Source organism: Schistocerca serialis, chromosome 8 (genome assembly GCF_023864345.2).
Source record: "Schistocerca serialis cubense isolate TAMUIC-IGC-003099 chromosome 8, iqSchSeri2.2, whole genome shotgun sequence".
NCBI classification, from domain to species: domain Eukaryota; kingdom Metazoa; phylum Arthropoda; class Insecta; order Orthoptera; family Acrididae; genus Schistocerca; species Schistocerca serialis.
The window spans coordinates 139,852,053-139,867,741 of NC_064645.1; the positions used below are offsets into that span (position 1 = coordinate 139,852,053).

Here is a 15,689-nt window from a genome sequence, read left to right on the forward strand (position 1 = left end):
AGTTGGAATGGTCACTGACCTACTGAACATTTGTCCACCACAGTTGACAACCACTTCCCCTCTTATTCATCCACCATGGTGATACTCAATCCTTGTGCCTTCCTTGGCACAACACAGACCCTCTGTCAACATCAGCATGGAGTCCAAACATTGTTTTGACCACCATGCCTGCAGGTCCACTCCACATTTCTTTTCTTGTTGCACACACAGTAGGACTCACCGTCTCTGACCACAGACCGCTCTCCAACCTATACTGGCTGTCATCTCTCCTTGGTTGAGTCTTAAGACAGTGATAATATCCCAAACACCACAGTGAATGTCTTTGGAATACCACCCAAGTACTTCAGATGTGACCAAAAATAATCAACCATATAACATGGTACAGTCTTCTGACTTCTACTGATTTATAACTGGGGAATGCAAATGTCAAGATAGAGAGCATGCAATGTAATATGTGCTATGCATGCTTAACACTTTCTCTTTGGCACACACTATAATGGCTGTACCTGTAACATTTTAGATATCAATAACTGTTTCTTGGATTTACAATATTGATGTGTGAGCTGTTGTGTATATTGTATATTTTCACATCATATGGTATTTGAGTCTCAGTCAATAAAAGAGCTTATTACAAAAGCATTATGTTTTCTTTAATTTGTAACAAGACATACCATACTTCTATTTGTGCTGTTTCTCTCCCATTCAAAAGCAGTAAGACAACTGAAGTAAAACTGCATACCCCTTACTGCATTTGTTCCTACTAAAAGTAAACTACATTTGAGAATAATTACATGCTAGTTTCATAAATGTGATTATCTTATTTTCTTATTTATTTGTGTGCAGATAATGGTACAGAAATTGGTACTAGCAACTTCACCCTAACTGACTTTAACACAGGTAGTGTAAAAGTACTCTTGCCAGGAAGTTTTGAAAGACAACTAACCTTGTATACTTATGAAAATACTGATCCTGAAGATACTGATGTTGAAGCTAATCTCTATGTGCACTCAATATATAACTGTGAAATGCCCAGTGAGAACGTGTCATCAGAGTGCAGTGTAAGTAAATACACAGTTATTTTATTTTAAACAATGTAATATTTTAAAATGACTGATTAAATACATCTTATTTTCATTTCAGTACCAAGAAGTTATTCTTCATTACCTTTTTACAAGCTGCTATTATCTGTACAATAATAACAATGTCAGCGTAGCTTATGGTTGTGTTCAGACAAACTATACAAATGAAGCACTGAAAAAAGACTGTAGTAACAAAGCGGAAGCTGTTTTAGTCCAAGAGTGAGTATGTAATCACAACAATATTTTTATTTGAATCTTTATTTCATTATTAATTTTCCAATATAAAATTGAAGTTTAATTTCAATAAAAGAATGACTTATAGATATTGTAAAATAACTGTGTATTTTCTATCTGAAACATTATAATTTGTGAGATAATGTGCAGAACTGAAAATCGCAAGTAGTAAAAGAAACAAAGCTACATTTGTCTGTTTGGAATGTCAGAAATCGAGAAGTAAATAGGTAAAGCAAACAATCTTATAAGTGAGGTACCCACAGCTAAAATAATTATACATACTGAAAGGAACACTCCAAGAGATATGCTGATCTGTTGAACTGCTTGTAAAACTGATTGAGAGTCCAGTTTTCTATATTAGCTGTTTCACTGTAGTTGCTCAGAGACCGACACAACCAGTTTTGTACCATGCAGGTACATCTAGGACAAAAAAATTTTATACACAACTTTAAGAGAATCATACTTTTAACTTACAAATTTCAGAATACTTAATACCAAAAATTAAAATCATGGCATGTAAATTAATACAAAAGGCATGAGCTATTATCACAAAGTTACTTACAACGTCTAACATCTCACGTTATCTAAATGGCTTAATGTGTGTTCCAAGGTGCGATGAGAAGCACTACTGATGCAACCACCAATGAAAGTTAAACTTAATAAAGCCAATTTTCAATAATAACTTACATTTAGAGAGCACCAGATGTCCCTAAAATAAAAGTGTGACATTCGACCTTGTAAGACATTTTATGATAGTAGCTCATGTCTTTTGTTATTAATTTCCATGTTATGATTTTGTTTTTTAGTGGTAAGAATTCTGAAATTCTGAACTAAATAAGTCAGAAGTACAGTTCTTATAAAGTTATGGATAAAAAAATTTTATGCAACACACACCTGAGGATGTACTGGGATGATTCAGAACTGGCTGTGCAAGTCTCTGAGCAATTAAAATAAGAAATCTAATGCAGAAAATTGGTCTCTTAGTCAATTTTACCAGAATTTCAACACTTGAGCATATTTTAATCTGTTTGAGAATTCCCTTCAGTATATGTAACTAATTAAACTTACATGTATGGAAAGCAGAACGTAACTGGTGTGATAGATCCACTTACAACCAAAATTGTTACAGCATACAATTAAATACAGAATAGTCGATATTGTTCCTCTAAAATGCATAACAGGAAACAATATAATAACACATGCATCATAGATAAAAGAAATTATTGAGATTGTTATTGAAGACAAAAATTTAATTGTTATGGTGGACTGAAATTTAATAGTTGGAAAAGAAATATCAGGCAGTAGAAGAAGGAATACTTTGACGCTTATCACTGTCTCCTTTCTGGAATTTCTTCAGTTTTAATCTGCAGTTTGTAACCAATAAATTATGGCCAGAGTCCACATCGAGCCATGGAAATAGTTTTAGTTTAAAATCTGGTTTCAAAATCTCAGTCTTACAATTATGTAATCTAGCTGAATCCTTCTGGTGTCTCCAAGTCCCTTCCACATAAACAAACTTCTTCTCTCATTCTTATACCAAGTGTTAGCAATGGTTAAACTGTGCTCTGTGTAAAATTAGGACCCCCATTGTGAATTGTACAATGGAGTTAAAATAGCAGACATGTCAAGGACAACAGCATTTTGTAAGGTTTTTGATAGAATCTGCTTGGAGACAATGATCTGTATAAACTGTCAAAGGTCTGCCATCAGTGTCATCTTTAAAGTATTGCATTGCTTCATACATTACCAATATTTCTCTGTCATAAGCTGACTATTCATGTTGTGACTCAGTCAACTTTTTGGAAAAGAAACACATAGGTTGTTGCATGCCACTGTTGGCTGTTGGAGAAAGGCACCAATCACAAAATCACTCACATTTGAAGTGATTGTGAGTTGGGCAATGCCAGGATTGCAGCCTGGCCAAGGCATCTTTAATTTTGCCAAATGCTTGTTGCATCTCTGGGATCAGTTAATAGTCTCTTTGTTTGAGGTATGCTTGCCTGCCAATGCATGTGTAAGAGTTGCATGGGTCACAGCTGCATTACGCAGGTGTCTATGATAAAATTTTATCAGGCCTATAAATCAGCACATGTCAGGAAACATCTGTTATCATGGCAGATGATGAAAAAATTCAGCACTCTGAAGTGGAGACCAAAAGCACCCATACACGGGAAGGGGGGGAGACCGGGGAGGGAGGGATTTATGGAGTACTTTTAATATTTTGCAAGGTGAATTGTGCCTTGTAAGCAGCCATAAAAAATTTCCAGTTCTGATCCTGTTAAAGAGACTGTGAAACACTGACTTTTAAATAATTTTCCTGAAACAAAAATGCCTCAATTTTTGTTGAGTCATCAGTCTTCTGACCGGTTTGATGCGGCCGCAACAAATTCCTCTCCTGTGCCAATCACTTCACCTCAGAGTAGCCCTTGCAACCTACGTTCTCAATTATTTGCTGGATGTATTCCAGTCTGTCTTCCTCTACAGTTTGTGCCCTCTACAGCTCCCTCTAGTACCATGGAAGTTATTCCCCGATGTCTTAACAAATGTCCTATCATCCTGTCTCTTTACCTTGACAGTGTTTTCTACATATTTCCTTCCTCTCCAATTTGCACAGGACCTCCTCAGTCCTTACTTTATCAGTCCACCTAATTTTCAACATTAGTCTGTAGCACCACATCTCAAATGCTTTCTCTTCTGATCAGTTTTCCCACAGTCCATGTTTCACTACCATGCAATGTTGTCCTCCAAATGTACGTTCTCAGAATTTTCTTCATCAGATTAAGGCCTATGTTTGATACTTTTGGCCAGGAATGACTCTTTTGCCTCTACTAGTCTACATTTGATGTCCTCCTTGGGCCATCTGTCATTGGTTATTTTGCTGCCCAGGTAGTAGAATTCCTTAACTTCATCTACTTTGTGACCATCAGTCCTGATGTTAAGTTTCTCAGTTTAGTTTAGTTTAGTTTATTGAGCACCCGTTTTATCATGTACAATGATATGGGATTTATCATATGTTACATACAGAAAAAATATGAATAACAACATATTATGTAAAAACTATCAGTGAATAATCTGAATTAAATATATGGGCAAAACAATTATAGCTTACATGATATAAATTTGTAACAATATAGGACACAAATAAGTTACATATATTCTGTGTATAATGGACAGCAACAAGAAACAATGATTATAACACTCTATATTGACAGATTAATTAATTTTTGTGTGTACATAAGAGAGTCTACCCCACAACACAAGTTTGTATATGAGTAACTTATAAGACAGGTGAAGGCATGCTATCTTTCTGAAGAATTCATATACTCACTAACACTGTAAAAACTATTACTGATTAACATTCTTTTGAGTTCACTTTTAAAACTGCTCAGCTGCTGAATCCTTTTTATTTTTAAGGGAAGAGCACTATAGAGAATTTTTGGCTGGTATATTGCACTCTTGTTGTATTGGGCTTTCTTATGCACTTCTCTATGAAATTCATTACTCTGTCTTGTTATATAGTCATGGAACTCACTGTTTAAAGAAGAAAACGGGGTGAGACTTCAGGAAGCATATACTTTCATAGATGTAAATGGATGGAAGAGTCATGATTTTATATTCCTTGAAAATTTCCCTACATGGATCTCTAGGTGCAGCTCCTTTTATGATTCTTATCGCTCGTTTTTGAATAATAAAGGAGCGTTTTGCCTGACTTGAATTGCCCCAAAATATGACACCATATCGCAAAAGACTATGCATAAATGCATAATATGTACACAATACTGTTTGATCACTGCAGCAATTTTTGAGCATTCTAAATACATAGCAACATTTACTTAACTTTTTATTGAGCACATCTATATGCTTGTCCCATTTTAGATGCTCATCTAACCAAATTCCTAAGAATTTTGTATTTGGCGTTTGTAGTATATTCTGTTGGCCTAGCTTCACAGTTATATTGGGCTTCATATTATTTGAAACATGTCTGTAATTCATCCATAATGTTTTCCCCTCATTCACAAATAAACTGTTGTCCCTGTACCATTTACTTGCTTCAACTGCCGTTGTTTCAATTTTGCTGTTAAGGTCAGTCTCATTCTGAGATTTAATAAAGAGACTTGTATCATGAGCAAAAAGTACACAATCAGCTTGTGTTAAATAGTTTGGCAAGTCATTTATAAAGATCAAGAACAACAGGGGTCCCAACACCGATCCTTGGGGCACCCCATAACTAACTTCCTTATAACCAGAAAAGTATGACTTTCCATCATGAACTATTTCTACTTTCTGGGATCTGCCAGATAAATATGACTTAAACCATGCATGAGCATTACCACGGAGTCCATAGCAACTAAGTTTTTCGAGCAGTAGTTTATGATCAATAACGTCAAAAGCCTTTGATAAATCTAAAAAGACCCCACAATTTACTTCATTATTATCACTGTTCTAATTTCTGCTGGTTCTCATTACCTTCATCTTTCTTCAATCTACTGTCAATCCATATTCTGTACTCATTAGACTGTTCATTCCATTCAGCAGATCATGTAATTCTTCTTCAATTTCACTCATGATAGCAATGTTATCAGTGAATCATATCATTGATATCTTTTCACCTTGAATTTTAATCCCACTCCTGAGGCTTTTTTTAATTTCAAGCATTGCTTTTTCAATGTACAGATTGAACAATAGGGGTGAAAGACTACATCCATGTCTTACACCCTTTTTAATCTGAGCACCTCGTTCTTAGTCATATACTCTTATTATTCCCTCTTGGCTCTTGTACATATTGTATGTTATCTGACTGTCACTATACCTTACCCCTGTTTTCTCAGTATTTCGAACATTTTGCAGCATTTAACATTGTCAAGCACTTTTTCCAGGTTGACATTTCCTATGAATATGTCTTGATTTATCTTTAGTGTTGCTTCCATTGTCAACTGCAACATCAGAAATGCCTCTATGGTGCCTTTACCTTTCCTAAAGCCAAACTGATCATCATCTAACACATCCTCAATTTTTTTCCATTCTTCTGCATATTATTCTCATCAGAAACTTGGATGCATGAGCTGTTAAGCTGATTGTGCAATAATTCTCACACTTGTCAGCTCTTGCAGTCTTCGGAATTGTATGGATGATATGTTTCTGAAAGTCAGATGGCATGTTGCCAGACTCATACATTCTCTACACCAACATGAATAGTCATTTTGTTGCCACTTCTGCCAAAGATTTTAGAAATTCTGATGGAATGTTATCTACCCCTTCTGCCTTATTTGATTTTAAGTCTTCCAAAGATCTTTTAAATTCTGATTCTAATACTGGATACTACATCTCTTCTAAATCAACATGAGACAAATCTTCCCCTTCGTAGAGGCCTTCAATGTACTCTTTCCCTTGTCTGCTCTCTCTCCTCTGCGTTTAACAGTGGAATTCATATTGCACTCTTAATGTTACCACCCTTTCCTTTTGTTTTGGCTTTCCTGTTTGCTGAGTCAGTCCTTCTGTCAGTCATTTCTTTTTCGATTTCTTCACAGTTTTTATGTAGCCATTTTATCTTAGCATTCCTGCACTTCCCATTTATTTCATTCCTTAGCAACTTATATTTCTATATTCCTAAATTTCCCTGAACATAGTTGTACTTCCTTCTTTCATCAGTCAACTGAATATTTTTTCTGTTACCCATGGTTTCTTAGCAGTTAGCTTCTCTGTACCTATGTTTTTCTTTCCAACTTCTGTGACTGCCCTTTTTAGAGATGTCCATTCCTCTTCTTTTGTACTGCCTACTGGGCTACTCCTTATTACTGTATCTATAATCTTAGAGAACTTCAAGAATATCTCACCATTCCTTACTTCTTAACATATCCCAGTTCTTTGTACATTTATTCTTCCTGACTAATATCTTAAACTTCAGCCTACTCCTCATCACCACTAAATTTTGGTCTGAGTCTATATTTGCTCCTGAGTATGACATTCCATGCCCTGACTCATAAAACCATATTTCTTCATAGATTATTGAATCTTTTTCTTGTATTCACTTTCTCCTTGGCAGTTTCCTCCAGAGATCTGAATGGGGGACTATTCTGAAATCTTTTGGCAATGGAGAGACCACCACGACACTTTTTCAATTACTGGCCGCTTGTCCTGGGTATACACATTATGTGTCTTTAATGCAGTGGTTTCTATTGCCTTTCCATCCTTATGCTATTGATCATTGCTGATTCTTCTGCCTTTAGAGGCCGTTTTCACACTCCAAGACAAAAGAGTGTCCTAAACCTCTGTCCGCTCCTCCTTCCTGTTTGACAAGGCCGTTGGCAGAATGAGGCTGACTTCTTATGCTGGAAGTCTTCAGCTCGCAATATTGTTTATTAATCGAAATTTAGGCAGGGGGGAGGGCGGGGGGTATCGAACCTGGTACCGACGATGTTTTGATTACTAATCAGAGATGCTACCTCTAGACCGCAGGTGCCTTTGTATAGCAACTCCAGGTATTTCAATCGTACCCATGATTTAAAAACAGACAGTTCACTTGCATTGTTGTCCATGACCAAGAGAGTCTTACGACAAACTAAAGACTGGAGGTGGGCCAGGAACTTGCTGGCAGATTAGAACTACCAAACCACAATTTACAACCCATCCTCATAGCTTTACTTCCAATAGTAACTCATCTCCTACCATCCAAGCTTCACAGAAGCTCTTCTGCAAAACTTGTGGGTCTAGTTCTCCTGGAAGTCACAGCCTGAGGGATGTTTGCAGAATGAAATTTTCGGTCTGAAGTGAAGTGTGCACTGTTAAAACTGTGGAAGAAATGGTTATTCTGAAGTATCTGTTATAGTGGTTATAGTTATTTTTTTTGTACCAACCACTTGTAACAGTTATTTATAACTGTCAGTCACCTTTACTGTTGAACTCACCAGACAGGGGTACAGTTAAATAATGAAATTGGTGAAATCTATCACTTTAGTTTATCAGTGTAATTAAAAATGTGGGTATAGTGAACTTTTTTAATTAACCTTATCTAATTAACTGTCCTCTATTTTAGTTGGTGTTTGATGGGTTATTGGTGTTTCATATTACATGTATACATTAGAAATATAGTTCTTGAAGCTGCAACAGAAAGTATACTAAAATTTTGCCATAGCACTATTAAAAATGAAATGTTCAAGATGTGCTTTTCCCAGTGTGAACTAATATGTAAGCTGAATAATGAAGGTAAAATTCAGAGCTTAATTTCTGGTGCTGTTCAATTACTGCAATATTTACATCTACATATATACTCTACAAATGACCATGATGTGCATGGTAGAGGGCATGTCCCATTATACCAGTTATTGGGGTTTCTGCTTTGCAGGAGTGCTTCAAACTGTGGCACTTTGCTGTGAATGCTTCGACAGTTAACCATTAGGATTTTAGTACTCCCACCTGAGGGAGGCATTTCTTTTGATCTTACACTGATAATACCTGGTTTCCTACAGCTATGATTATCTGACTTGGATGGAGAGTCACTGTTATAACCTTTAATCACCAATAATTGCGTGGATATTCAAACACAGTCACTTAGAAACAATAACTGGTTACATGATAACAACTCAGTATCTCTTTTTCGACTGCCGTGCCGTGACATCCAGCCGGCGCCGTTCATAGCTAGGTGGAGCTCCCACGCTCAGCCGAGTTGCGGAGCGCCTCTATTGCCATTTGCGCGTACTGTCGTGGCGGCACTGTTAAATGTCGTGGCACTGTCACAACACTTTTCCCCCCTTGAAAAAAAAAAAAACACTCACTTCCTTGGAGACATGGACAGTGCGGAGACATCCATGGCTTCTTGTGAGGCCCCGAGGAGATCCCGCGGAGAGACACGAGAGTGTGGTCGAAAATGTCCAGGACGGAAACTCCTGCGTGGAACGTGCCTCCTGGACGAGATGGGTGAAAAGTCCGGAGCAGCATCCATAGGTGTCGTGGAATTGGGGGTGTGCTCCAGGGAGATGGGTCCCGGAGAAGGCGGCGTCGTGACTGGGGCCGGTTCCGGCGTACGCGGAAGCGGTAGCGACGTTGGCTGCATCAACATGGACGGTAGATTGGGCAGCAGTGACAGGAATGGCTTCTCAGGCTGGTGGAGGCGAAGGAAGGGGCGGTGGCACCGGCGTGGCCACCACTCGTGGGCGCATCTGGTCGTAATGGCGAACAACCATGCCGTCGTCCGTATGTATTTCACAAAGCCGGCGGCTGCGAAGAGCCTTGACCACCTCTGGAATCCATTTAGGGCGAGATCCATACCCTCATGCCCACACGTCGGCGCCCACCGAGTATTTTCCCGCACTAGGCCACACACCACTAGGCCTGACAGGGTGAAGCAGGTGCATTAGAATGCACGGTTGGCGGCCATGCAAGAGTTCAGCAGGGCTGTGATCACCCAGAGGCGTGAAGCGATGAGAACTCAGAAATTGCAGCAGAGTGTCATCTGTGGAAAAATCACTAAGGAATTTTTTGATCTGGCTTTTGAAAGTGCGGACAAGGCGCTCGACCTCCCCATTCAATTGTGGATGGAAGGGCGGTGCTGTAACATAATGAATCCCGTGTCCAGTACAAAAATCATGGAAGGCCTGTGAAGAGAACTGAGGGCCATTGTCCGTGACGATCGTGGATGGAAGACCTTCTAGCGCAAAGATTTTGGACAAAGCCATCGTCGTCGCCGCAGTGGTGGGCGACGGACATCGAACAACAAACGAAAACTTCGAGAAGGCGTCAATCAACAGGAGCCAATAAGTACCGAGGAAGGGGCCGGCAAAGTCAGTGTGCACCCATTCCCATGGCTGCGCCGCATCAGGGCACGGAGAGGGCATTGTACGAGGTGCAGCCAGTTGTTGAGTACACTGACCACATGCAGCAACCATGTGGGCGATGTCCGAATCAATACCGGGCCAATAAATATGCCTGTGGGCCAGGGACTCAGTCCAAGAAATACCCCAATGGCCTTCGTGCAACAGTTTGAGAACATCTTTGCGAAGAGAGGCTGGCACCATGACCCGTGGAGATGCCCGATCCGTGGCCAGAAGAACAACACCATCATGAACAGACAGACGAAGGCGCAAGGCATGGTAGTTGCGAAGGGGATCCAATGCCCGGCCCTTGGTCCTGTCCGTCCAACCCCATTGAACAAAACCGATCACCTGACGCAGGACCGGGTCCCGCGCAGTAGCCAACGTGACCTGCGAACCTGTAAGTGGAAAACCCTCGACCGCACGACGTTCTTCCTCATCAATGTGGAAACAGAGTAGTTCATCACGATCGAAAACCGGGTCGGGGCCCATCAGCAGTCGTGACAATGTGTCAGCGTTGGCGTGCTGGGCCGTGGGGCGATAGTGAATCTCATAGTGAAAACGAGACAAGTATAAGGCCCAATATTGCAGGCGGTGAGCTGCCTTATCCGGAAGCGACGCTGATGGGCTGAACAGAGAGACCAGTGGTTTGTGGTCAGTGATGAGGTGAAACTTAGAACCATACAAAAAACGTTGAACTTTTTTAGAGCATAAATGATAGCGAGCACCTCCTTTTCAATTTGACAGTAACGCCGTTGCGCATCATTGAGAGTCTTGGAAGCATAGGCGATCGGTCGTTCTGACCCATCCTCATACCGATGGGCGAGAACAGCCCCTAGGCCATACTGTGACGCGTCAGTCGCCAGAACCAAGTGCTGACCCGGATGGAATGTGGCAAGACAAGGCGCTGACTGCAAATGAGCCTTCAGGTGGACAAAAGCCTGCTCACACTCATCGGACCAACAGAAAGGGACGTTTTTGCGTAACAGCTAATGCAGAGGATGAGCTACCACCGCCGCGGATGGAATGAATTTGTGATAATAAGCAATCTTGCCTAGAAACGCCTGAAGGTCTTTGACCGTAGATGGCCGGGGTAGAGCGTTAATGGCCGCAACATGCTGACGTAGTGGACGTATACCCTCACGGGACAAGTGGAAACCAAGATACACAATGGAGGGTTGGGAGAACTGTGACTTGTCCAGATTGCACCTCAACCCAGCCGAATGCAAAACCCGAAACAGTGAACGCAAATTGCGAAGGTGCTCCGCAGTGGAGGCCCCCGTGACAACAATGTCATCCAGATAGTTGATGCAGCTGGGAACAGAAGCCGTGAGCTGTTCCAAAAACTGCTGAAAAATGGCCGGCGCGCTAGCGACGCCAAATGGCAACCGCTGGTACTGATACAACCCGCAAGGAGTGTTGATGACGAGAAATTCCTTGGAAGAAGCATCCAATGGCAACTGATGGTATGCCTCCGATAAGTCAAGTTTGGAAAACAACTGGCCCCCAGTGAGCTTGGTAAATAACTACTCAGATTGGGGAAGAGGATAAGTGTCAATGAGGCTCTGAGCGTTGACAGTGGCTTTAAAATCACCACACAATCGCAGACTCCCATTTGATTTAGAAACCACCACGATTGGCGATGCCCATTCGCTGGAGGTAACAGGAAGGAGAATCCCTGAAGCTGTTAACCTGTCTATCTCAGCCTTGACAGGTGCACGCAACGCCACCGGAATAGGGCGTGCCCAGAAAAACTTAGGGCGAGCTGTAGGTTTAAGAGTAATGTGGGCTTCAAAATCCTTGGCACAACCCAGACCAGCAGAGAACACGGACGAAAATTCAGAACACAATCCATCCAGCTGTTGATACGGAATATCCTCAGATATGAGGTGCACATCATCATCAATGGAGAACCCGAACAACTGGAAATCATCATAACCGAACAGGTTTTCAGTGCCCGCATGATCCATCACATAAAACGTGAGGGGCCTAACAACAGACCTGTAGGCAGTGGAAGCATCAAACTGGCCAATGATAGGAATTTTCTGTTTATTATAAGTTCTCAGATTTCGCGTAACTGGAGACAAGGGAGGGGAGCCCAACTCCAAATATGTGCGAGAATTAATGAGAGTTACTGCAGAGCCAGTGTCCACTTGCATGCGAATGTCTTTATCCAGAACATGAACAGTAACAAACAACTTATTTGTTTGAGAAAGCACACAGTTAACATCCATGTCCGATGCCTCGTCCTCGTCGACAGGAACTTTAGGGGACTGACACACAGAAGCAATGTGACCTTTCTTCCTACATGAATTACACGTGGCCCAACGTTTTGGACACGCAGCCCTGTCATGCTGTACGAAACAACGTGGACAAGAAGGAAGTGCGGAACGAACCTGCTTCTGTGGTTGCTGTTTTCGCTGCGAGCGTTGCGGCCCAACGCGATGTTGTTTACGCGAGTGAACCGCCACCACATCTTCATTCTCCTGTGAAACAGGCAAATTGTCCGTGTCGAAAGTTGACTGTACAGCGCCTACATCACACCACGTGTCTATTTGCGTGCCATCAGCGTGAGACACTTCAAAGGATTGAGCGATGCTTAGAACTTCCGACAACGACGGGTTTGGCAGTTGTAGGGCACGTTGCCGAACTTCTTTATCAGGAGCAAGCCGTAGAATAGCATCCCTCACCACTGAATCAGCATAAGACTCATGATGAGTGTCCGTGACAAACTGAAATTTCCTACTCAGACCATGTAGTTCCGCCGCCCAAGCCCGGTAAGATTGATGGGGCTGTTTACGACACTGGTAGAATGCCACGTGGGCGGCAACGATGTGGGTGTTTTTTCGGTAGTAGTTAGACAATAAGTCACACATTTCTTGGAAGGACAGAGAAGCAGGTTCCCGCAGAGGGGCTAACTGAGATAGCAGCTGATAGATCCGTGGGGCAATCCAAGATAGAAATAACGACTTACACATAAGAGCGTCAACAATGCCGAAAGCCAAGAAGTGTTGCCGCAAATGCTTTTCATAATCCTCCCAGTCTTCAGCGGCCTCGTCGTAAGGAGGGAATGGAGGCAGAGAAGAGGAAGACAGACGATGAGTAAGCGACGTCGACAGCGCCTGAATAGCAGCCATCAGCTGTGTTTGTTGTGCCTGAATAGCAGCCATCAGCTGTGTTTGTTGTTCAATGAGCGCTTGCATAAGCTGTTCCATGTCTGCCCCATCACAAACACACAAATCCGCAACGCAGTGAAAATATCCGACCTCATCACCAAAAAGTGTTATAACCTTTAATCACCAATAATTGCATGGATATTCAAACACACTCACTTAGAAACAATAGCTGGTTACATGATAACAACTCAGTATCTCTTATTCGACTGCCGTGCTGTGACATCCGGCCAGCGCCATTCGTAGAGAGGTGGCGCTCCTGCACTCAGCCGAGTTGCAGAGCGCCTCTATCGCCGTTTGCGCATACTGTCGTGGTGGCACTGTTAAATGTCATGGCACTGTCACAACAGTCACCTGATCTAAAAAAAACCTAGTATGCACCCCAGACAGAGTCAGCTACCTGAGTAGCAGCCTCTGATGTGTAGTGCACATCTGACAGTTTAGCAGGACCCTACAGTCTCAACCCTATGGCACAAGTCCAGGAAGTCACAGTCTAGCTTGTCACAGAACCTTCAAAGTCTCTGGTTCAGTCCTTTCACTTGACCCAGGACCAAGGGACCATGATCATTTCTGGGGTCAATGCTGCAAATTGTGAGCTTTGTTGAAATTCCATGTGCAGGGCTGGTCTTCTCAACATTCTCTTCCAATTGCTGGAATGACCCAAGTATGACATTGGAGCCCAAATGATGGACATCATTTTTTCCAACACAGGTCACAATCTGCAGCTGGTTGCACCCTGTTTCCTCAATTTCTGCTGGAATAGCCTCTTCAACATTTTGAATGAGGGCTGTAGGCATACACACTGTCCTGTCCATTACTGCCATTTCCCTACAAGGTAGAATTACTTGCCATATGTTTGATCTGCTAATGATTAATAGACCCCTAACCTTTTCGTTTGCCTCCTCTTCACATCATACAAACCAGGTTTCCCCAAAACAGGTGAAGTGATTTCCACTGGCTCAATTTCAGTTTCAGTAAAAGACAGCTCCTCAGACTTGTTGATTAGGGGGATCGGTGTCTCTACCATTGAAATGCCTCTTGCAGTCAAGTGGACGAGTAATGACAGATGTCATACTTTCTACATAGGAGATGGATCCATAGGAGTTGATAAGTGTATGGCCTTGAAATACACTGCAAAAATATACATAACATGGTAAAATTGTTTACTCCTGTACAAGATATTTCATTTGAGAAAAATAAGAGTATGTTAATAAAGTTTTATGTGAAGTTTGAAAAATTCCTGATTATCTGCAGAATTTCTTCGGCTACTGATGTAAATTTTTTAGTGTGAGAATGACTAATTACATTTCTCCAAGCTTTCAGAGTGTTGTGTATCTCTTAAGTTTAGTGTTGGTGTATGCAGAATTCCAGTGGATGAATGGTTATTGTGTTACCCTCTCATCTGAGTAATAGATTTAAATTGCTCAGATGTGAATATTATTGTGATACCATTTCCTGAACACCAAGAAATGTAGACAATAGAATTCAGTTATTTGTAGACTCTGTGAAACCTCTGAATTTCCACATTTCTTTCTGTAGAAATATGAAAATACTTGTTGTACACTGATATCTGTCCTCTCTGAAAATATCATCATCTCTTACGTAGTCTGACAGTTACTTCCATGAACTATGGAAGCAGAGGTAGGGGTAGAAAGGACACAACAAACTTTCAATAGGAAATTGAAAAAGAATGCAGGAAAGTCATCGAAAAGGAAGAAAGTTTTGTTGTTAGGCAGTTCTCATGCCAGAGGTGTAGGCCAACTTCTGCAGGAGGAATTAGGACCAGAATACCAGGTCACAAATTTTTTCAAACCAAGTGCTAGTCTGGATCAGGTGACAGAGGATTTAGGTTCACTCTGTAAAGGATTTACCAGGGAAGACACCGTGGTTATTGTGGGAGGGCCAGGGAACAGTATCGACAGAGATCCTGGGTACAGTATAGAGTGTGACCTGGTGAAGATTGCGTCGGAATCGAGACACACCAATGTTGAATTTGTATCTGTCCTGATACGCCATGACCAGCCTCATTTGAGCTCTTCTGTTGGGAGAGTTAATTTGGAGTTGGAACAGCTGCTTGGGTCGGGTGCGGGGGCACATATTGGTGTGGTTCCTATTGATTCTCTCAGTAGGTGGGACTATACCAGGCATGGCCTACATCTCAACAGGAAAGGGAAGTATAAACTGACTGGGGTAATAGCAGGAAGTTTAAAGGGGGGGAGGCACTGCCATGAATGGTAAAATACCAGTGGTTACAGGTGTTGGAGCAGCACCTTTTTTAGGATAGGTAAGACAGAAAGATGTCAAGTTCTACGAGAGGTCAGGATTGAAACAAATCTTCAGTTTAGGAAAGAAATTAAACAGCACAATTCTAGCACATTGGATCACCAATCACAGCT

At 41.4% G+C, this 15,689-nt stretch overlaps 1 protein-coding gene across 1 annotated transcript in view; it reads left to right on the forward strand.

Moving 5' to 3' along the window:
- The window catches only part of LOC126416333 (uncharacterized), a 391,314-nt gene that overhangs the window by 221,353 nt on the left and 154,272 nt on the right, over window positions 1-15,689 (forward strand). The window contains exons 5-6 of the mRNA XM_050084000.1: window positions 844-1,058; window positions 1,141-1,298. Coding sequence (XP_049939957.1) covers window positions 844-1,058; window positions 1,141-1,298 — 373 coding nt within the window. The remainder of the gene's footprint in view (window positions 1-843; window positions 1,059-1,140; window positions 1,299-15,689) is intronic.